Below are 22,489 nucleotides of genomic sequence, written 5' to 3' on the forward strand. Positions count from 1 at the left end.
CTGGTGCCTCAGGGGAGGTCCTGGGGTCCTCAGTGATCCTGGCAGGCACCTGGAGGTCCACGAGGTCCTCAGTGGTCCCAGGGGTCTCTGGGGTGTCCCTGATGGGTCCCCAATGGCCCTGGGAGTTCCTGGGGGGGTCCCCGATGATTCTGGGGTGTCCTTGAGTCCTCAAGGGACCTGCAGGAACCCTGGGGTGGCCCTAGAGGGTCCCTGAGGTCCCCAGTGGTGCTCGAGGGGCCTCTGGGGGAGGGTCCCAAGGGGTCTTGGTGGCTCTGGAGACTCCTTGGGGTCCCTCATGGTATGGGGGGGTAACCTTGAGGTGTCCCTGGGGTCCCCAAGTGTCCTGTGGGATCCATGGGGGGGGGTTCCCGGGGTCCTCAATGATCCTGGGGGTGTCTATGGGGAGGTCCTGGGAGGGATCCTGGTGGCTCTGGGGCATCCAGTTATCCTGGGGGGGTCCCCCATGGTCTCTGGGGACCCTCCACAACTGCCTGGATCGCGGGGGGATGGGGAGGCCACACCTCCCTCCCCTAAAACACCCCCATCCCCCAAACACCCCCGCCTTGCACCGTGCCCCCCCCCGCAACTGGGAGGAGGGGGAATAAACTACATCTCCCAGAGTGCCCCGCGCGGGGCGCCGCTCTCCCGGCATCCCTTGCGTCCCCCCCCCCCACGACGTCCGCCCGCGCCGCGGCGCCCCCCCGCGCTGCCACGCGGCACCGCGCTTCCGCCCCGCGCCGCGAGCAGGTGAGGGCGGGGGCGGGTCGCCATGGCGACGGCGAGCACTGAGGGGGGCGCCATGGCAACGGGGGAGCCCCGGTGGGGGGGGGGGGTCTGTCCCGGTTCCCGCCCCCCCAGTGATCCGGCCGCAGGCCCCATAACCCGCAACCCCCCCGCCAAAACCTCCCTGCAGCCCCATAGAGACAAGGCCTGAGCCCCCCCCCCCAAACAGCCCCATAGAGTCAAGGCCTGAGCCCCCCCCCCCAAACAGCCCTGCAGCCCCATAGAGACAAGGCCTGAGCGCCCCCCCCCAAACAGCCCCATAGAGTCAAGGCCTGAGCCCCCCCCCCCAAACAGCCCTGCAGCCCCATAGAGACAAGGCCTGAGCGCCCCCCCCCAAACAGCCCCATAGAGTCAAGGCCTGAGCCCCCCCCCCCAAACAGCCCTGCAACCCCATAGAGACAAGGCCTGAGCGCCCCCCCCCAACAGCCCCATAGAGTCAAGGCCTGAGCCCCCCCCCCAAACAGCCCTGCAGCCCCATAGAGACAAGGCCTGAGCCCCCCCCCCCCCAAACAGCTCTGCAGCCCCATAGAGACAAGGCCTGAGCGCCCCCCCCAAACAGCCCCATAGAGACAAGGCCTGAGTGCCCCCCCCCCAAAACAGCCCTGCAGCCCCATAGAGACAAGGCCTGAGCCCCCCCCCAAGCCCCTGCCCCAAATTAGCCCCCTCATGTCTGCAATGGGACATCCACCCCCCGACATGGGGGGGCTGCCACCCCCCCATAACCCCCCATTTCTTCCAGCCCCCCCCCCCGCCAGCACCATGGCGGGGAGCCCCCCCCAGGAGCATCTCTTCAACCCCACGACGGAGGGTGACCCCCTGGCCGGGCTGGGCACCAAGTGAGCATTGGGGTGGGGGGGGGCGGTGCTGGGGGGCACAGGGTGCCATGGGTCAGGGCCTCGGTGGGGCTGTGGCCGCCATGGGGCTGTGGGTGCCGTGGGGCAGGGGGTACGGTGGGCCGTGGCCCCATGGGGCGGAGGGTGCCGTGGGGCAGGGGGTGCCGTGGGGCAGAGGGTGCCGTGGGGCAGGGGGTGCCATGGGCTGTGCCCCCGTGGGGCGGAGGGTGCCGTGGGGCAGGGGGTGCCGTGGGCCGTGGCCCCGTGGGGCAGGGGGTGCCGTGGGCTGTGCCCCCGTGGGGCGGAGGGTGCCGTGGGGCAGGGGGTGCCATGGGGCAGAGGGTGCCGTGGGGCAGGGGGTGCCGTGGGCTGTGCCCCCATGGGGTGGAGGGTGCCATGGGGCAGGGGGTGCCGTGGGCCGTGGCCCCATGGGGCGGAGGGTGCCGTGGGGCAGGGGGTGCCGTGGCCCGTGGCCCGTGGGGTGGAGGGTGCTGTGGGGCAGGGGGTACGGTGCGCCGTGGCCCCATGGGGCGGAGGGTGCCGTGGGGCAGGGGGTGCCGTGGCCCGTGGCCCGTGGGGTGGAGGGTGCCGTGGGGCGGAGGGTGCCGTGGGGCAGGGGGTGCCGTGGGCCGTGGCCCTCTGGGGCAGGGGGTGTCGTGGGCTGTGCCCCCGTGGGGCGGAGGGTGCCGTGGGGCAGGGGGTGCCATGGGGCAGAGGGTGCCATGGGGCAGGGGGTGCCGTGGGCTGTGCCCCCGTGGGGCGGAGGGTGCCGTGGGGCAGGGGGTGCCGTGGGCCGTGGCCCCGTGGGGCAGGGGGTGCCGTGGGCTGTGCCCCCGTGGGGCGGAGGGTGCTGTGGGGCAGGGGGTGCCGTGGGCCGTGGCCCCGTGGGGCGGAGGATGCCGTGGGTCGGGGGGTGCCCCCGTGGGGCGGAGGGTGCCGTGGGGCGGGGGGTGCCCCCATGGGGCGGAGGGTGCCATGGGGCAGGGGGTGCCGTGGGCCGTGGCCCCGTGGGGCAGGGGGTGCCGTGGGCTGTGCCCCCGTGGGGCGGAGGGTGCTGTGGGGCAGGGGGTGCCGTGGGCCGTGGCCCCGTGGGGCGGAGGATGCCGTGGGGCGGGGGGTGCCCCCGTGGGGCGGAGGGTGCCGTGGGGCAGGGGGGGTGCCCCCGTGGGGCAGGGGCCGTGGGGCAGCGCGGCGTCCCGGCCGCAGGCTGGCGCTGCCGGCGGCGGCCCGGCGGTGGCTGGAGGGGCGGCGCGCGGGGCTGCGGCCGTGGGGCGCCTTCCTGGACCAGCGGCGCTTCGGGGCCCCGCGCACCTTCGGGGAGCTCTGCCAGCGCCTGGCCCACAACGGCGAGCGCTTCCAGAGCAACTACCTCTGCGTCTTCCTCGGCCTCATCCTCTACTGCCTGTGAGCCCGGGGCGGGCTGCTGTGGGGCAGGACGGGGGGGTCATGGGGTGGGATTGTGGGGCAGGACGCGGGGGTCATGGGTGGGATTGTGGGGCAGGATGGGGGGGTCATGGGGTGGGATTGTGGGGCAGGACAGCGGGGGTCATGGGGTGAGACTGTGGGGCAGGACAGGGGGTCATGGGGTGGGATTGTGGGGCAGGACAGCAGGGGTCATGGGTGGGATTGTGGGGCAGGACAGCAGGGGTCATGGGTGGGATTGTGGGGCAGGATGGGGGGGTCATGGGGTGGGATTGTGGGGCAGGACAGCAGGGGTCATGGGATGGGATTGTGGGGCAGGACAGCAGGGGTCATGGGTGGGATTGTGGGGCAGGACAGCGGGGGTCATGGGGTGGGATTGTGGGGCAGGATGGGGGGGGTCATGGGGTGGGATTGTGGGGCAGGATGGGGGGGTTCATGGGGGTGGGATTGTGGGGCTGCTGTGGGGCAGGATATAGGGTCATGGGGTGGGATTGTGGGGCTGCTGTGGGGCAGGATGGGGAGTTAAGGCTGGAGGCTGCTATGGGGCAGGATTGGGGGGTTCGGAACAAGGGACTGTGGGGCTGCTTTGGGGCAGGATGAGGGGTCAGTGCTGAGGGTATTGGGGGCAGTTGTGGGGCAGGGGGGACAGGATATGGGGGTTGGGGGTGCCATGGGGCAGCCGTGGGGTGGGGGGGGCAGGATGTAGGGGTCTGGGGGTGCCGTGGGGCAGCCGTGGGGCCCCACATGCCCCTCGCCCCCCAGCGTCACCTCCCCGCTGCTGCTGGTGGCTCTGGGCGTCTTCTTCGGCGCCTGCTACGTCGTCCGGCTGCGCGCCCAGCAGGCACCTCTGGTCCTCTTCGGTGAGACTGGGGGCACTGGGAGGCACTGGGGGGCACTGGGAGGGTGTCAGGAGGGACTGGGGGGCACTGCGGGGAGCACTGGGGGGCACTGGAGGGTGTCAGGAGGGACTGGGGGGCACTGGGGGGTGTTTAGGAGGGACTGAGGGACACTGGGAGGGACTGGGAGGGCATCAGGAGGGACTGGGGAGCACTGGGGGGCGCTGGGAGGGTGTCAGGAGGGACTGGGGGGTACTGGGGGGGCACTGGGAGGGTGTCAGGAGGGACTGGGGAGCACTGGGGGGCACTGGAGGGTGTTCAGGAGGGACTGGGGGGGTGCTGGGAGGGTGTCAGGAGGGACTGGGGGGCACTGGGAGGGACTGGGAGGGTGTCAGGAGGGACTGGGGGGCACTGGGAGGCACTGGGAGGGCATCAGGGGGCACTGGGGGGCACTGGAGGGTGTTCAGGAGGGACTGGGGGGCACTGGGAGGGACTGGGGGGCACTGAGGGGCACTGGAGGGTGTTCAGGAGGGACTGGGGGGGCGCTGGGAGGGTGTCAGGAGGGACTGGGGGGCACTGGGAGGGACTGGGAGGGTGTCAGGAGGGACTGGGGGGCACTGGGAGGCACTGGGAGGGCATCAGGGGGCACTGGGGGGCACTGGAGGGTGTTCAGGAGGGACTGGGGGGCACTGGGAGGGACTGGGGGGCACTGAGGGGCACTGGAGGGTGTTCAGGAGGGACTGGGGGGGTGCTGGGAGGGTGTCAGGAGGGACTGGGGGGCACTGGGAGGGACTGGGAGGGTGTCAGGAGGGACTGGGAGGCACTGGGGGGCACTGGAGGGTGTTCAGGAGGGACTGGGGGGCACTGGGGGGCACTGGAGGGTGTCAGGAGGGACTGGGGGGCACTGGGAGGGACTGGGGAGCACTGGGGGGCACTGGAGGGTGTCAGGAGGGACTGGGGAGCACTGGGGGGCACTGGAGGGTGTTCAGGAGGCACTGGGGGGCACTGGGGGGGTGCTGGGAGGGTGTCAGGAGGGACTGGGGGGCACTGGCAGCACTGGGAAAGGTGGGGGGGTCCTCAGCACGGCCCCCCCCGACCGCCGCGGCCCCCCCAGGCCGGGAGCTGAGCACGGCCCACCAGTACGGGCTGGCCGGGGGCGTCTCCCTGCCCGTCTTCTGGCTGGCGGGGGCCGGCGCCGCCGTCTTCTGGGTGCTGGGTGAGTGACCCCCCCCCAAAAATGTGCCCCCCCACCTCCTCCCCCCCCCCCAAACCTACCCCCCCCCAAACTGCCCCTGCAAAACTTCCCTTGCCCAATCCCTCCCCAAACTGCCCCCCAGCATGTTCCGGGGGGAGCACCCTGGCTGAGGGGGGGGTGGGGGGGGGTCCCAGCTTGTCCCTGACCCCCCCCCGTTGTCCCCCCCCCCCAGGGGCGACGCTGGTGGTGATCGGGTCCCACGCCGCCTTCCGCCAGCTGGACCCCGCCGAGGCCCCCGAGCTGCAGATGGAGCCCGTGTGACCCCCCCCCCCAATGCTGCGACCCCCCCCCCCCTTGCGACCCCCCCCCAACCCCCCAGGGCAACGATTCCCCCGCAATCCCCCCCCAATGTGGCAACTGGCCCCCCCAAACCCCCGACCACCCCCGGGGCTGCAGCCACCAACACCCCCCCCAACAGAGCAACCCCCCCCAAAATGCTGCAGCCCCTGCTCAGAGCCCCCCCCTGCACCCCTTCCAGCCCCCCAAATACTGCACCCCCCCCAGCTGCTGCACCCCCAAAAGGGCTGCAGCCCCCCCCCATGGCTGCTGCAGCCCCCCCAAGTCCCTCCAATGCACCGCCCCCCACTGCCACCCCCCCAAAATACACCCCCAATGCACCCCCTATTGCTACCCCCCCCAAAAAGCAGCCCCTCCAGGAGCCCCCTCATTTGGGGGGACGTCCCATGTGGATACAGAGCCCTACTGCCCCCCGATGCCCCCCAGCTGCAGGGCCCCCAGCCGAGCTGCTGCTGCAATAAAGCTGTTGCGTGTCCAGCTACACGCGTGTGCGTGGTTTTGGGGGGGGCACCTGGGAGAGGCGTGTGCATGCAGCACGCGTGTGCATGGCTGTGTGGGCTCACACGGACACAGACCCCCCCCCCCAAAGGCACCTGCAAGTATCATGTACACGCCACACGCGGGCACAGCCCTTGCGCGTGCCGCACATGCGTGTGCCCAGCCCCTCACTGCGTGCACACAGCTCTTTGCACACGCTTTGCACGGCTGGTCATGTCCTGGACATGTGGCCCGCGCAGCATGCGCATGCCACATACATGTGCGTCCCCACACGCGTGTGCATCCCGCCATGTGCCACAGTCCTTGATGCAAGACACATGCGTGTGCACCCCCCCACACACACACGTGTGCACACCCCCTCACACACCCCTATGCAGGCCACATACATGTGCGTCCCCACACGTGTGTGCATCCCACCATGTGCCACAGTCCTTGATGCAGGACACATGCGTGTGCACCCCCACACGTGTGCACACCCCCTCACACACCCCTATGCAGGCCACACACATGTGCACCCCCCCACACGTGTGCACACCCCCTCACACACCCCTATGCAGGCCACATACATGTGCATCCCCACACGCGTGTGCATCCCATGTGCCACAGTCCTTGATGCAGGACACATGCGTGTGCACCCCCACACGTGTGCACACCCCCTCACACACCCCTATGCAGGCCACACACGTGTGCGTCCCCACACGCGTGTGCACACCCCCTCACACACCCCTATGCAGGCCACACACATGTGCACCCCCCCCACACACGTGTGCACACCCCCTCACACACCCCTATGCAGGCCACACACGTGTGCGTCCCCACACGTGTGTGCATCCCTGCACAGCCCCCACCCCGGACACCTGGGTCCCACTGTCCCTCACGTCACCGCTCTTCATCCGCTTTGCTGCCATGGCAACAGCCATCGCCTCGTTGTCATGGCGACAATCCCCCCCAATCCCATTAAATTAGCTTGCGTCACACACGGACCATGGGGCCTGGATCCCCCCCCAACCACCACCCTTGTTGCCATGGGAAACAGCCCCAGGCAGACCCCCATCAACGGGGGAGGGGCCTATTGCACCCCCCCCCAAACACATTGCTGACCCCCATTTTGTTTTTCTCCTTTATTTGGTAAATTCAAGTTTCTCTGTTTTTTCCTTTTTCTTCTCCATTTTTTTCTTTTTTGTAGTTTTTCGCACATGACGACACGATCCTGACATTTGGGGGGGGAGGATAGTGGGGCCCCCTCCACCCCCCAAACACCCCCCACCAGCGGGACAGAGGCTGGGGGCAGGAACTGGCCCCGCAATAATAGGGGACCCCCCCAAGCACACACAAACTGGGGGGGATGAGAAAAGAGGGGGTCCAGGCCCCCCTGGAGGGGGATGGCCCCGGACGCCTGGGCCCTCTGTGCTGCTGTTGGAAGTCCCCCCCTCCCTGTAAGGCGAGAAGACCCCCCCCAACCCCCCCTTTTCCAGGGAGGGGGCAGCTGCTTGCATGGGGGGGGCTGGAGAGGCCCCCAGCAGGCAAAGCTGGGGGGGCTTGGGGGGGGGGGCTGGCGGGGGGGGCAGTTCGTCCATCTCGGAGCGGATGGTCCCAGCACGGTGCCCCGGGGTGGGGGGGGGGTCCGGGGGGGGCTCAATAGTAGGTCTCCTTCTCCACCCAACCTGCAGGAGAGACAGAAGGGGGGGTGAGAAGTGGGAGGGGGGATGAGAAGTGGGAGGGGGGATGAGAAGTGGGAGGGGGGATGAGAAGTGGGAGGGGGGATGAGAAGTGTGGGGGGGGTGAGAAGTGTGGGGGGGGTGAGAAGTGGGGAGACCCCCCCTCCCCGCACCCCCCACCGGCCCCCCCCAGCCCCCCACCTCCGGGGTTTCGGCGCAGGATGAGCTTGCGGATCTCGTCGTAGACGAAGATGAGGAAGCTGTAGGGGAAGGCGCAGAACCACCAGCTGGGCCTGGGGGGGGGGAACACGGGGGGGTTAGTGTGAGTGGGGGGGTTAGTGTGAGTGGGGGGGTTAGTGTGAGTGGGGGGGGTAGAGGAGCACCCCAAAACAGCAGCACCCTCAAGTCAAAGCCTGTGCAATCCCCCCGCGGGCCAGGACCCCCTCCCCCAAGTACAGACCCCTGTGCAATGCCCCCCCCAGGGGCCAGGACCCCCCCCCCAAGAGCTCAGAGACCCCCCCCCAGTACAGATCCCCATGTAATGGGCCCCAGGAGTTCAGAGACCCCCCTGTGCAATGCCCCCCCCAGGGGCCAGGACCTCCCCCAAGAGCTCAGAGACCCCCCCCCAAGCAGAGACCCCTGTGCAATGTCCCTGCCAGGGGTCAGGACCTCCCTCCCCCCCAAAGAGCTCAGAGACCCCCCCCAAGCAGAGACCCCTGTGCAATGCCCCCCCCTAGGGGCCAGGACCCCACCCCCAAGAGCTCAGAGACACCCCCCCCAAGCACCGACCCCCATGTAATGGCCCCCAGGAAACCAGGACCCCCCAGGAGTTCAGAGACCCCCCCCCATGCAGTACCCTAAATTCCCCCCCAACCAGTAAGCCTGTAGGACCCCCCCCCCAAGAGGGGCAGGATCACCCCCCTTCCAGCTCCCTTGCAGGATGCAGACCTTCCCCCCCCAGCAGCACCAACCTGGGGCCAGACCCACGGGGGGGGGGGGTCCAGCCCCCATCTGCAGCCCCCCCCCACACACCCACTTACTTGAGGGGGTACATGCGCAGCGCCACGTCCATGCCGGGGCAGTAGGAGAGGAAGGCGGCCAGCGCCGTCTCCTCGAAGAGCCCGAAAATCAGGATTTTATTCCTGGAAAAGGGGGGGGGGGGGGGGGCAAAAAAAATACCATGAGCCAGTACCCCCCCCCAGCTGCAGGACCCTCCCCCCCAAGCTCCGCACACACTGCAGCCCGTAGCTTCCCCCCAGCTAGTGGGTGCTGTGGGGGCACCAGCAGACCCATCACCCCCCCCGGCCCCCCCCCCCAACACACTTCATGCCCTGCTGGAAGACAGAGTTGCGGCGGGTCTTGCAGATGATCAGGTCGGCCCATTGCACCACCACGATGCTCACGAAGAAGGCCGTGTGGCACGTGAACTCCACCACCTTGCGCTGCTCGTAGGTCTGGGGTGGGGGGCAAGAGCATGAGACAACACCCCCCCCGCCTGAAGACAGCCTCTGTTTCCTTCCCCCCCCCCCAAAAAAAACCCTCCTCCTCCTGCCTGCTCCGTGCACCCAGCTGGGAGCCACGGAGAGGGCAAACACAGACAACGCTGTGCAAGGGGATGGGGGGGGGGGGCGCATGGACACCCCCCCCACACACAGCTGTGCAATGGGACTGAGGGTGCACAGACCCCCCCCCCGACAAGGAATGGGGGGCTCACAAACCCCTCCCCAGGTCATGCATTGGGACTGGGGGTGCACAGACCCCCACCCTGTGCCCAGCGAATGAGGGTGCACACCCCCCCCCAGTTGTGCAATGGGACTGGGGGGGGGGGTACACAACCCCCACCCATGTGCACAAGGAATGAGGGTGCACAGACCCCTCCCAAACCTACAAAGGGAACAGGGGTGCACAGACACCCCACGCACAGGAAATTGGGGTGCACAGACCCCCACCCCCCAGGGGAACAGGGGTGCACGGATGCCCCTGGGAGCAGGGGCTGGGAGTGCATGGATGCTCCAGCTCCATGCCAGGGAACTGGGGGAGCACGGAGGCCCCCGGGAACGGGGCGCAGGCCCCGCGCCCCCACCCCACTCACCCACTGCTGCCCGTAGGAGTCCTCCAGGTCGTTGACGGTGCGGTCGTCCCAGTTGAGGCGGATGCCCACCAGGCAGGACGGGAGGAAGCCGTTCTCCGCCAGGATCACGAAGTAGGAGAAGAACCCGCCCAGCGCCTGGATCATCCCTGGGGGAGGGCATGGCGGGGGGGGGGGAGTTGTGGGTGCAGGCAGGGCACCCCCCAAGGCTGCCCCCTGGCCTGCTGCACCCCTGAGGCTGCTCTGCACCTCCCAGGGCCCCCACTGTACCCCCCCAAGGCTTGCAGCACCCATGCATCCCCATTGCAACCTCAAGTGTCCCGCTGCATCTCTGGGGCTGCCTTGCATCTCACAGGGTCCTGCTGTACCCCATGGGGCCCCACTGTACACCAGGGTCTGCCCTGCACCCTATTTCCCCCCCACTGCACCCCACATGTCCCCATTGCACCCCCCCCAGACCCCCATTGCACCCCATAGTGCCCCGCTGCACCCCCGGGGCTGCCCTGCATCCCACATGTCCCCATTGCATCCCACACAGCTCACAGCACCCATGGGTCTCCATCACACCCCATAGTGCCCTGCTGTACCCCACAGCTGCCCCATAGCCCCCCAGGGATGCTCTGCAGCCCGAACGAGCCCAAGGCAGCCGGGGCCCCCGCACCGATCTGCCCGTAGGCCATGCTGATGAGCCGCTCGTTGACCAGCTTGTCGGACCGCGGGTTCCTGGGCTGCCGCTTCATGATGTCGCTCTCGGCTGCCTCGTAGGCCAAGGAGATGGCAGGGACCTGGGGGTGCCAGGGGGGTCAGCCCAGCCCCAGGCACCCTAAAAACTCCCACGGCTGGGAGGGGGGCTCAGCCCCACGCTTAGGCATCCCAGCATGGGATGGGGCAAGGCTCAGGTGAGTCCAGGGTGCCCAGAGCAGGGGGGAACCCAGAAAAGGAGGGGGTTACAGGGATTTGGGAGGGGTCATGGAGTGTTTGGGTGGCCCAGAGTGGGTCCCAGGGTCACTTGTTGCAGGGGGGTATCCCAGAGGTTTAGGGACCCTGAGGGGGGTCTCAGAGACCCTCTAGTGCTTAGGGAGATCTTCACTTTTAGGGGTCCCATTTGGGGAGGTTTAAGGGGGGCCTGCATGGTGCCACCTGGGATTTAGGGGTCCTAGGAGACCCTCATGGTACCTAGGGAGATCTGGGGGGGGGGGGTGTTTCCTCACTTTTAGGGGGTTTTCAGAGGAGTCTTCATGGTGTCCAGGGGGACAAATGGGGATTAAGGGGTGCTGAGGGTACCCAGGGCCCTCTCAGGTTTTGGGGGTCCCTGCTCACCATGTCTGTGCCCAGGTCGATGCAGAGGATGGTGATGGTGCCCAGGGGCAGGGGGATGTTGGCCATGATGAAGAGGAGGAAGGGGGTGATCTCAGGGATGTTGCTGGTCAGGGTGTAGGCAATGGACTTCTTCAGGTTGTCGAAGATGAGACGGCCTGGGAGAGGGAGGACAGGAGTTAGAGGGGGCCATCCTGTTCCCCCCCCCCCCCACTCCCCCAACCCCACAGGTCCCCAGTCTGGCCCCACACGTCCCCACCTTCCTCCACACCAGTGACGATGGAGGCGAAGTTGTCGTCCAGCAGGATCATGTCGGCCGCCTGCTTGGAGACGTCAGAGCCAGCGATGCCCATGGCCACCCCGATGTCGGCCTTCTTCAGTGCCGGGGAGTCGTTCACACCATCACCCGTCACTGCCACGATGGCACCCTGGGGACACGGGGACAGCAGGGGTGAGAGATGGGCACCAGGATGAGGACAGCGACCAGGACCATCTCTGTCCTGATGGTACCCTGGGGACAAGGGCTTGGGGGGGAGGGGGGTGAGTGCATTTGGGGACCCTGCGGGCCACTTTGGGTGGCTGTAGGGAGACCCTGAAGGTAGAGCTTGGAGAGGGACCTTGGAGCAGCAGGTTGGGGTCCCTTAGGGGCAGAGCCCAGGGCATCATGGGGCACAGACCTGGCGCTGGCAGCCCTCGACGATGATGAGCTTCTGCTGGGGGGACGTGCGGGCGAAGACGATCTCGGTGTGGTTCTGCAGGATCTCGTCGATCTGCTCCGACGACATGTCCTTGAGGTCCGTGCCGTGGATCACGCAGGCCTTGGCGTCCCTGGGGAGCGAGGGCATGTGGGGTGCTGAGGCCAGCCCAGCACTCTGCACCCCAACACTTCCCCTTTTCCCTGCACCCTGAAACCACCCCAGGGTCCCCTGCGCCCCCACAGCCCTGCGTGGGCCCTGCCCTGACACCTCTCCAATGTCCCCTGCACCCTGACAGCCCTGAGCTGCACCCCAGCATTGCTCTGACACCCCATAGCTCAACACCCTGCACCCCATCCTTCATCCCCAGCACCCCAATGCAGCTCCAGCATCCCATGCTGCACCCCAGCAGCTCTGCATGGCTCCAGCACCCCATAGCTCAACACCCTGCACCCCAACACCTCTCCAGCATCTTCTGCACTGTATCCCAGCACCTCTGCACCCCAACACCTCTCCATTTCCCCTGTACCATGCACCCTAGCCCCCCCCTTCCCCACCCCCAGCCCTACCTGGGGTTGACCTGGCTGACGGGGATGTTGAGGCGGGCAGCAATGTCCTCCACTGTCTCGTTGCCCTCCGAAATGATGCCCACACCCTTGGCGATGGCCTTGGCTGTGATGGGGTGGTCCCCGGTCACCATGATCACCTGGGGGATAGAGATTGATGAAGCCCTGGCCAGAAGGTCCCGGGGGGGGGGGCGCTCTAGGATGCTGGGGAGGGTCTCACCTTAATGCCAGCGCTGCGGCACTTGCCCACGGCATCGGGCACAGCAGCCCTAGGGGGGTCAATCATGGACATGAGCCCCACGAAGCAGAGGTTGTCGGTGGCAAAGTTCACGTCGTCACAGTCGAAGGCGAAGCCCTTAGGGTACTGCTCCTCGGGCAGGTAGAAGTGGCAGAAACCTGGGGGGGGGGCAGGATGAGACCCCCCTTCCCTGCACCCCAACCCACCTGCACCCCCCCAGCATCCCTTCTGGCACCCTCAGCCCAGTCTGAACCCCCAGGGTCCCCCTCTGACCAGCCCTACTGCCCCAGGGACCTCCAGACCCCTCCGCAGCCCCACACCCAGGACACTCACCCTGGGGGCCCCAGGACCCCCCAGCCCCACACCCAGGACGTGGGCACCCAGGACCCCCTGGAACTGATCCCCCCTGACCCCTATCCCATACCCAGGATGTGTTTGTCCAGGGTCCCTGGGGACCTCATGGCCCCATGCCCATGACCCTGGGACCCCTTGGGACCCCCCTGGACCTCACCCCATACCCAGGATGGGCTCACCCCAGGGACCCCTTAAGGGCCCTATATACAGGATGCACTCACCCAGGGACCCCCCAGGACCCCTTGGGACCCTTCAGGGCCCCATACTCGGAACACACCCAGGGACCCCTTGGGACCCCCCAGGACGAGCTTGCCCAGGGGCCCCCCCAGGACCCCCTGGCCCCCCGTACCCAGGACACGCTCGCCCAGGCCGCCCAGCTCCAGGTAGGCGTTCTGGAAAGCCTCCTTCATCTCCTCGTCCAGGGGCTGCTCCTTGCCCTGCAGCAGGATGGTGGAGCAGCGGTCCAGGATGCGCTCCGGGGCCCCCTTCATCACCAGCAGGTACCGGTTGTCGTTGGGGTCCTCGGTCTCGTGGATGGAGAGCTGCAGGGAAAGCAAGGGGGGGGGGGGTTGTCAGGGCCCAGATGTACCCCCCCAACCAGTGCCGGGGGGATTTTCCGGGCCGGTGCCCCCCGGGAATCCCGTCCTGCCAGCACAGTGCAGGGGATTAGCATGACGGGCTGGGACCGCGGCAGGACCCGGCCCCCTGACGCAGGGGGCCCAGCGGCCACCGAGGGGGCGCCAAGGTTGGTGATGACCATGGGGCACTGGGAGACCTAGAGGGACTTGGGGGGATCCTGCAGGTTTCAAGGACCCAGAGGATCCAAGATCTTGGGGGAGCCATGAGGTTTTGGGAGAGACTACAGGTGTGGGGGACTCAGAGGGTCTAGGAGGGCCTGGGGGGAGGTCATGAGGATGTTGGGGGAAGCTTGTAGGTTTGGGGGGGATCTAGACAGGCTTGGGGGACTGTGAGAACTTGGCAGGACCCAGAGGGTCTAGGGGGCTGGGGGGACATGAGGGCTTGGGGAGGGGGAACCATGCAGAACCCAGGTCTTGGGGAGCCATGAGTTCTTGGGGTGCCCTCTGGGAGGACCTGGGGGGGGTCATGGGATCTTAGGATAACTTACAGGTATGGGGGGACCCAGAAGGTCTAGGGTGACCTGGGGAAGCCATGAGGTTTTGGGGGACCCCACAGGTTTGCAGGAACCCAGAGGGTCTTGCAGGAGGTCATAAGGATTTTTGGGGGGAGTCTATGGGTTTTGAGAGGTTTGGGGGACTCAACTGGCCTGGGGGAGCTCCCAAGGACTTTGGGAGCCAGGAGGAGAGCCAGAGGGTCAAGAGAGTTTGGGGGGGGGGTGACCCTACAGGTTTTGGGGCTGCCCTATGGGTTTGGAGATGTTTAGGGGAACCCAGAGGGTCTGAGGCCATAAAGGGTAGGGAGAAACTGCAGTTTTGGGGGAACTGCAGGTTTGGGGGGGGGACCTGGCAGGTCTGGGGTCTCCCACAAGGTTTTGGGGCTCCCCAACCCCGTACCTGGTACTTGTTGGTGGAGTTGAAGGGGATCTCGGCCACTTTCTTGTTCCTCTCCCTCATGACCTTGACGGAGCCGGAGGAGAGCTCGATGCACTTGAGCAGGGCTGATTCCGAGGCGTCCCCGGCCACGTCGCGCTGGGGGACAGGGATGGGGACAGGGTGAGGAGCGGGCCGACCCCACAGTCCCCCGAACCCTCCCCACACCCCAGAGACCCTCCAGAGCCCCCCAAACCCTCCCCACAGCCCATCCAGAGCCCCCTAAAACCCTTCCCACAGCCCAGGGACTCCACAGACCCCTCCCCGAAGCCCCCCCAGCCCCTCACCTTGAGGATGGGCACGTTCTCCTGCCCCCCCTTGAAGACAGCCCGGTTGCAGAGCCCAGCGATGTGGGACAGGGCCACCCAGGTGGCCGAGCTCTTGTCAAAGGCGGTTCCTGGCATCGGGGGGGGGAGAAGGTAATCAGTGGGGCGCTGAAGTCAGGGGACCCCTTCCCTGGGGCACCTGGCTCAGGTGCCCCCTTTCCCCCCCCACCCAAACCCCCTCCCCAGGGCTCTCAGCTCAGCTCCCCAAAACCCCCCGTTTCCACCAATCCTGTGTCCCCAATTTCACCCCCTCAAGGCCCCCCCACCAGCTCAGCACCCCCAAACCCACCCCAGCCTGAACCCCCCCCCCGAGTTCTCCCCGGCCATCTCTCCCCTTTTCCCTAGCCCCAGTCCCCCCATTACCCCCAGCCCAGCATCCCCTAGTTCCCTCCCGCTCTCTCCCAGTCCCACCATGACCCCCCAGTCCAGCATCCTCCAGTCCCCCCATTACCCCACCCACAGCATCCCCCAGTTCCCCCCAACTCTCCCCACTAACCTCCAGCCCAGCATCCCCCAGTTCCCCCCAGTCCCCCCATTACTCCCACCCCAGCTTCCCCCAGTTCCTCCCAGCCACCCAGCCCCAAATCTCCCCCAACACCCCCAGCCCAAATACCCCCAAACCAATAACCCCCTTTTTTCTCTCCTGCCCCAACCCCAAAAGCCCCCAGGCCCGCAGCCCCCCACTGCTCCCCAGCATCCCCCGGCTCACCGGACTGGTCCTCGGTGGTGTCGGCCTCGTGGATCTGGTTGTCGAACCACATGTGGGCCACGGTCATGCGGTTCTGGGTGAGGGTGCCCGTCTTGTCGGAGCAGATGGTGGAGGTGGAGCCCAGGGTCTCCACCGCCTCCAGGTTCTTCACCAGGCAGTTCTTGCGCGCCATGCGCTTGGCCGTCAGCGTCAGGCACACCTGGGGGGCGGCCGTGGGTCAGAATGGGGAGGGAGGACAACTCCACCCCCCTCGGCATGGCAGGGCACCCCCAGGGTGCCCCTGGACTCCAAGCTCCCCATTGCACCCACAGCCCCCCCATTGCACCTTAACCTTTGCACCTTAACCTAGGTGCACAGTCCCCCTTTCCACCCACAGCCCCCCTTTGCACCCTAACCTGGGTCCACAGCCCCCCTTTCCATCCACAGCCCCCCCATTGCACCCCAACCTGATTCTCTAGCCCCCATTTACACCCACAGCCCTGGACCCACAGCTCCCCTTTGCACCCACAGCCCCCGCATTGCACCCCAACCTGATTCCCTAGCCCCCATTTACACCCACAGCCCCCCCATTGCACCCAAACCTGATTCCCTAGCCCCCCTTTGCACCCACAGCCCCCCCTTGCACCCACAGCCCCCCCCATTGCACCCCAACCTGGGTCCACAGCCCCCCTTTGCACCCACAGCCCCCCCATTGCCCCCTTACTGGGCCCACAGCACCTCTTTGTACTGCCAGCCCCCCCACTGCACCCTAACCTAATCCTCCTGCCCTCCACTGCACCCACAGCCCTCCGTTGCACCCCGGCCCTGGGCCCCCAGCACCCCTTTCCACCCCCAGGCTCCCGGCACCCCCAGCCCTAGACCCCCAGCCCCCCTGTGTTCCCCTTTGGGCTCCCTGCATCCCCCCCACACCTGATATTGCCCCCGCAGTGCCTGCATCCTCCCTTGGACCCTCGCATCCCCCCTGCACCCCATATTGCACCCCCAGCGTCCCGCCACGCACAGTGACGGTGGCCAGCAGTCCCTCAGGCACGTTGGCCACGATGATGCCGATGAGGAAGATGACGGCCTCAAGCCAGGTGTAGCCGAGGATGAGGGAGAGGATGAAGAAGGAGATGCCCAGGAAGACGGCGACGCCAGTGATGAGCTGGATGAAGTGCTCGATCTCCACCGCGATGGGCGTCTTGCCCACCTCCAGCCCCGAGGCCAGCGTGGCGATGCGCCCCATCACTGTCCGGTCCCCCGTGGCGATCACCACCCCCCGTGCAGTGCCTGGGGGCCCAGAAGGGGCTCATCCAGGGTCCCGAAGCAGCCCCGGGACCCCAAAGCAGCCCCACAGCCAGTCCTGGGACCCCAAAGCAGCCCTCCCAGCTGTCTCTGGGACCCCAAAGCAGCCCTAGGACCTCAAAGCAGCCCCACAGTCAGCCCTGGGACCTCTGCACCCCAGAACAGCCCCAGTGAGCCCAAAGCAGCCCTAAAACCTACTCTGGGGACCACAAAACCTGCTCAGGAACCCCAAAGGACACCAAGCGCCAGTCCCAGGAACCCCCAAAACAACCCTAGACCTACCCAAGGTCCCCCAAAGGGGCTCAGGCCCACCCCAGAGTTCCCCCAGCCCTGCCCAGGGACCCCTGCAAATGCCCCGAGCGGCTGGCTCACCCTCGACGCAGTTGGTGGAGAAGAAGGTGATGTTGCGGGTCTCCAGCGGGTTGTCGTGGGTGCAGTCGGGTGAGCGGGTCTGGGGCTCCGACTCGCCGGTCAGAGATGAGTTATCGACCTGGGTGGGGGGGGCTGCGTTAGCCAGGAGGGCCAGGTGCCCCAGTGATGGGCTACGTGCATGTCACAGACAGTGGGGGCTGCAAAGCTGGGGGGGCTTTCTGCAAAGTTAGGGGTCCAGGGGACTCATGCAGAGTGTGGGGGGGGGATCTCCGCAAGGTTGGGGGGCTGCTGGGGGGCTCTGTAGACCCATATGTAGTGGAGGGGGGTCTCGAGGGGGGCTACATGCAGAAGATGGGGGGTTGGGAGGTCGCGTGGGGCCCTGGGGGGATTGTGCAGAAGTGGGGGGCTTGGGCAGGCTCAGGGGGGTAGGAAGGGTCTGTGAGTTTGGGGGGCTCGGAGGGGAAGTGTCCACCTTGCAGCCGTGGGCCGAAATGATGCGCAGGTCAGCTGGGACTCGGTCCCCTCCCTTGACCTCCACCAAGTCCCCGACGACGACTTCCTCCGCGTTGAGCTGCATCTTCTCCCCTTCCCGGATCACCAGGGCTTGCTGGGGTGGAGGGGACACACGACCCATTAGAGGGGGACGTCACACATTTGGGGGGGGGGAATGACAAAACCCTCCAGCATCCCCTTCCCCAACTCAGTCCCCCTCCCCTCCTGCACCCTCCCTGTTATTTGCCCCCCCCCCCCCAGCATTTGCCCCCCACCCCAGGCACACCTGGGGCACCATGTTCTTGAAGGACTCCATGATCTTTGAGCTCTTGGCCTCTTGGTAGTAGGAGAAGCATCCGGTGATGATGACAACGGCCGCGAGGACGATGCCCAGGTACAGCTGTGGGGGGGGATGACAGAGAAGGGGGTCAGCACAGCCCAGCCCCCTAAACACCCCTGAACCTATCCTGCAGCACAGCTACCCCCCCTCATGTCCCCCATTGCACCCCACTGCCCTGCGTTGTCCCCCATGCACAGCTGCCCCCATTGCACCCCTGCTTTCAGGCATGATTGTGCCCCCATCGCACCCCATTTCCCATACACAGCTGCCCCCCATTGCACCCCAGTTCCTGGGCATGATTGCCCCCCCATTGCACCCCAGTTCTCCAGGCACGATTGCCCCTCAGCACAGCCGCAGCTCTCCATGCACAATTACCTCCATTGCACCCCCATTCCCAGGCAAAGTTACCCCCCATTGCACCCCAGCTCTCCATGCAGAACTGCCCTCTGTTGCACCCCCTTGCACCCCAGTTCTCCAGGCATGATTGTCTCCCATTGCACCTCAGCCCCCAGGCCCAGCTGCCCCCCAGTGCACCCCCAGCTGCCCCCCATCTCCCCATGCCCCTGCCCACGTTGTCGTTGGAGGGCTCGTCCTCAGTGCCGGCCTGGATGCCGAAGGCCAGGAAGCAGAGGATGGCTCCGATCCAGAGCAGGATGGAGAAGCCCCCGAAGAGCTGGCGGCAGAACTTGACCCACTCGGGGGTGGTGGGCGGTGGGGTGAGGGCGTTGGGGCCGTCCCGCGCCAGGATCTCCTGCGCCTTGCTGTGGGTCAGGCCCTGCAGCAGGCGGGTGTCAGAGCAGGGCCTCAGGGGACCCCAAAGTGACCCCAAAAGGGGAGACAGACCCCAACAGGGATCCTCTAAAGGGACCTCCAATGGGGAGATGGACCCCAAAAGGGATCCCATAAAAAAAAAAAAAGAGGAGACCCACAGGGGAGAAAGACCTCGAAAGGTGTCCTGGGGGGAGCTCCCAAATGAGAATCCCAGGGGAGATCCCAAAAGGGACCCCCTAAAGGGGAGAGACCCCGATCCCGGGGGCACCAGGGCACCCTCACCTGCACGCAGTCCGTGTTGTATTTCCGACAGACCTCCTCGATGGACATCTTGTGCTCTGTCTGTGGGGAGATGGCTGAGACCCCGAACCCCCCCCAGCCTGCTCGGAACCCCCCCCGACTGCACCCCACAGTGCCCCCAGCCCCATAGACTGCCCCCTTGCATTGCACCCCAAACTGCCCCTACATTGCAACCCACACTGCCCCCAGTCCCCCAAGTTCCTGTAGCCCCCACATGCCACCCCCGGCCCCCCACTCACCATAGCCACCTCCTTCTTGAGGTCATCGAGGTCCCGGGTCTTGCTCTTGCCCTTCTTGGGCGACTCCTTCTCGCCCCCCTTGTCCTGCGTGGTGGCCACGCGGTAGCTGTCGGAGCGGCCGTACTGGGGGGGGGGGGGTTTACGCTGGGGGGCCCCGGGCAGGCACCCACCACCCCACAGCACAAACCCCAAAACCCCACAGTCCTGTGGCACAGCACCCCAAAACGCTGTGGTGCACTGCACAGCACCCAGGGGCCCCAAATCCCTGCCCCATGCACCCCACCACCAAAGATCCCCACCTCAACCCTGCTCCCAGTGCCCAAGAGCCTCAAACACCCCCCCCCCAAAATCCCAAATCCCTAAAAAATGGCACCGTGCAGCTCCAGAGAGCCCATATACCTGCAATACAGCACCCATAGCCCCAGAGACCACTAGGGAACCCCCCAAGTCGCTTTATAGCACAGCATCCCATCAAAAACCCCGCATCACTGCGGAAAAGCACCCCAGAGCCCTAAAGACCCCCCTAAGCACCCCACATCCTTGCAGAAAAGCACCTGAGACCCCCAAGCACCCCACATCCCCACAGAAGAGTACCCCAGAGACCCCCAAGCACCCCCAATCCCTGCAGAAAAGCACCCCAGGGCCCCTAAGCCCCCCACATCCCTGCAGAACAGCACCCTCAGCCCCCAGAGACACCCCCAGGACCCCAGACTCTGCAGCTCAGCCTCATCCAGCCCCCAGGGAACCCCCTGCCCCAGCCAGAGATGCCCACAGTCCCCCCCAACCCCCTGCAACAGGGCACCTCCAATCCCCAGGACCGCCCCCAACCCTCTGTATCAAGGCACCCCTCCAGCTCCCAGGGACCTCCTAGCCCCCTCAGAGACCCCTCTAATCCCCAAAACGCTGCAGCCCAGCACCCTCCAGCCCCCCAGGACCCCACACCCCTCCAGAGACCCCCCCCAAATCCTTAGGGTGCAGCAGCCTCCCCCTGCAGTGCCCCATACCCTGCCACAGCCCCCCTGCCTGGCACAAGGACACATGGGGCAGAAGTGCCCCCCCCAGCTGTGCTCGGGGACATGATGACCCCCCCTCGCCATCTGCTCCCCTAGTAATCCGGCCTTGGCCGTGACGGGGGGGGGGGGGGAATGGGATGTGATGGGGGGAAGGGGAGAAGGAGGGGCACCCCACGGCCTGGTGGGGGTGCCCCACAGGAAAGGAGACCCCCCCCCACACCCGCATACTCACCTGGGGTCCAGGGGTCCCCCACATCGGGGCGAAGGGGGCACCCAGGCATGCACAAAGGGGGCCCAGGTATCCGGACACAGACACAGACACACAAGGACCCAGGCGTCCTGGCACACGCACGCACACAAGGGACACACACACACCCCAGGGGACCCAGGTGTCCTGACACAGATGCATGACCCCCCCCCCTCCTTTTGCACAGCAACCACATCCTGGATTGGGGGTAGAGAGGGGGTAATTGCTGCCCTTGTTGCCCCATGCAGGCCGGGGGGGGGGGGGCACACTCCAGGGATAGGGCAATTATTCGGAGGGGGCTGGAGGGGCAGATCTGCAGGGGGGAGGCAGATCCTGACACCCCAGGGTGCTGCGAGGGGCTGGCGCCCGGCCAGCACTGCAGTCACCCTCGCCGCAGCGCGGGGAGGGGGGGGACCGGCACCTGCCCCCCCCCCCGACAGCTGGGTCAGGGTGACCCCGAGCAGCCGCAGGAGCCAGGGAGTGCGCTGGTCCCCCCCGAACACCGGGGTGGGGGTGAGTGTTCTGCCTAGAAACCCCCAAACTCCAGCCGGGGTGGGGGGCAAGAATAGAGACCCCCAGCAAAAACTACGGGGCTGATGGGGGGGGCATTTCCATGGAGGGGGTTCCCAATTTTCAGGGGAGAGGGATTCCCCTGGGAAGGGGACCCCCATCTCCAGGGGGAACCCTCGCTCCATGGGGGAGAGGGGTCACCATCTCCTTGATGGACTCCCCCTCCCCCCCATCAGGCACCGCTTCCCTCCAAATAGTGCAGGGATCAGACGTGTTCCCCATTTATTAATTAGCGCTATTAATCAGCGGTGGGAGAGGGCTCCCCCTAAGGGCCCCTGGCTGCATCCCCCCCTCCCGTGCCAGCCCAGCGCGGGGAGGGGGCAGAGGAGAGAGGAAGGTTATCGGGGGCGCGCGCGCGCACGCACGCACACTGCGGAGGTGCGCGCGCGCCCGGGGACCCGCCGCGGACACGCGCGCGGGGACACGCGGTGCGGGGACAAGGACGCGGGGACACGGGTGGCCCCAGGGACGGGAACGCTAAGGGGGACGGGGCCAGCGCCGGGCGCGGGGCCACGCGCGGCCGCCGGGGCGCGCACACGCGTGGCCCCCCAAGCTCTGCAGAGCCGCGTCGCGCGTGTCCCCTGCGCGGCTCCCGCAAGGGCGCAACCGCCCCCCACCCTCCCCGCTGCGCATCGCGGCCGCTCCGCGCACGGCCACATCCCGCCGCGCACACGCGCCTTGCACACGCACGCACACACCCCGCGGGCTTTGCACACCCAGGCTGCACCCGACGCGCCTTGCACACTCGGGCCGCCCCGCCCGCACCTTGCGCACCCCTCCCGCACCCGGCTGGCGCCTCGCACCACCCTTGCACACCCCGCACACGCCGCCTGCACCTTGCACCCCCTGCTCGCCCCTTGCGCGCTCCTCACGCACCCTCATTGCACCTGGCACCCACCCTACTTGCCCCTTGCACGCTCCTCACGCGCCTCCATCGCACCTTGCATCCCCTGCTCGCCCCTTGCACGCTCCTCAGGCACCCTCATTGCACCTGGCACCCACCCTACTTGCCCCTTGCACGCTCCTTGCACACCCCCATCGCACCTTGCACCCCCTGCTCGCCCCTTGCACGCTCCTCACGCACCTTCATTGCGCCTGGCACCCCCCCCACCCCGCTCGCCCCTTGCGCACCCCGCTCGCCCCTGGCGAGCTTTGCACGCCCCTTGCACACCCCGGCCGCAGCTCGCCCGCCCGGCCCGGAGCCAGGAACCGGGAGCGGGGCCGGACCGGGCCGTACGTACCCCCATGGCTGCGGCGGGTGCAGCCGGGCGCTGCAGCGGAGCGGAGCGGCCGGGCCGAGGGAGGGAGCGGGCGGGCGGCGCTGCCCCGGCTGCGGCGAGCCCGGGACTGGGGCCGGGGCGCGCGGCGGCCGCGGTCTGGGCTGGGGGGGGGGCGCGCGGGGACCAATCAGCGAGCG

General features: G+C 67.3%; 2 protein-coding genes across 3 annotated transcripts; one reads left to right on the forward strand and one right to left on the reverse strand.

Moving 5' to 3' along the window:
* The first annotated feature begins 687 nt into the window (after positions 1-687).
* RABAC1 (Rab acceptor 1) lies at positions 688-5,903 on the forward strand. Its single transcript, XM_068924292.1, has 6 exons — positions 688-747; positions 1,523-1,619; positions 2,823-3,020; positions 3,801-3,898; positions 4,989-5,090; positions 5,302-5,903. The coding sequence occupies exons 2-6, from the start codon at positions 1,543-1,545 to the stop codon at positions 5,388-5,390; spliced, it is 564 nt and encodes a 187-aa protein (XP_068780393.1). The 5' UTR covers positions 688-747; positions 1,523-1,542; the 3' UTR covers positions 5,391-5,903.
* Positions 5,904-7,030: 1,127 nt separating this feature from the next.
* ATP1A3 (ATPase Na+/K+ transporting subunit alpha 3) lies at positions 7,031-22,420 on the reverse strand. Of its 2 annotated transcripts, none has more exons than XM_068924272.1 (23): positions 22,314-22,420; positions 19,243-19,326; positions 18,986-19,045; positions 18,504-18,707; positions 17,879-17,992; positions 17,573-17,707; positions 17,101-17,218; positions 16,445-16,713; positions 15,445-15,643; positions 14,697-14,806; positions 14,374-14,508; positions 13,191-13,383; positions 12,470-12,645; positions 12,253-12,389; positions 11,666-11,816; positions 11,248-11,416; positions 10,992-11,146; positions 10,333-10,456; positions 9,675-9,820; positions 8,906-9,036; positions 8,623-8,724; positions 7,784-7,875; positions 7,031-7,588 (listed from the first exon to the last, which is right to left on the reverse strand). In XM_068924272.1, the coding sequence occupies exons 1-23, from the start codon at positions 22,317-22,319 to the stop codon at positions 7,560-7,562; spliced, it is 3,039 nt and encodes a 1,012-aa protein (XP_068780373.1). In that variant the 5' UTR covers positions 22,320-22,420; the 3' UTR covers positions 7,031-7,559. The 2 variants fall into 2 exon arrangements, with proteins under 2 accessions (XP_068780373.1, XP_068780374.1); XM_068924273.1 differs by having other exon boundaries at positions 19,243-19,365; positions 22,314-22,412.
* Positions 22,421-22,489: the final 69 nt, after the last annotated feature.

This window comes from Struthio camelus, chromosome 39 (genome assembly GCF_040807025.1).
Source record: "Struthio camelus isolate bStrCam1 chromosome 39, bStrCam1.hap1, whole genome shotgun sequence".
In the NCBI taxonomy this organism is placed as follows: domain Eukaryota; kingdom Metazoa; phylum Chordata; class Aves; order Struthioniformes; family Struthionidae; genus Struthio; species Struthio camelus.

Coding starts and splice junctions, on each gene's coding strand:
- RABAC1 (XM_068924292.1), top strand. CDS start 1,543: ATGGCGGGGAGCCCCCCCCAGGAGCATCTCTTCAACCCCACGACGGAG. Junction 1,620..2,822: donor CTGGCCGGGCTGGGCACCAA/GTGAGCATTGGG, acceptor TCCCGGCCGCAG/GCTGGCGCTGCCGGCGGCGG. Junction 3,899..4,988: donor GGCACCTCTGGTCCTCTTCG/GTGAGACTGGGG, acceptor CGGCCCCCCCAG/GCCGGGAGCTGAGCACGGCC.
- ATP1A3 (XM_068924273.1), bottom strand. Junction 17,993..18,503: donor ACGAGCCCTCCAACGACAAC/GTGGGCAGGGGC, acceptor CCCCCCCCACAG/CTGTACCTGGGCATCGTCCT. Junction 14,509..14,696: donor AGAACGTGCCCATCCTCAAG/GTGAGGGGCTGG, acceptor CCTGTCCCCCAG/CGCGACGTGGCCGGGGACGC.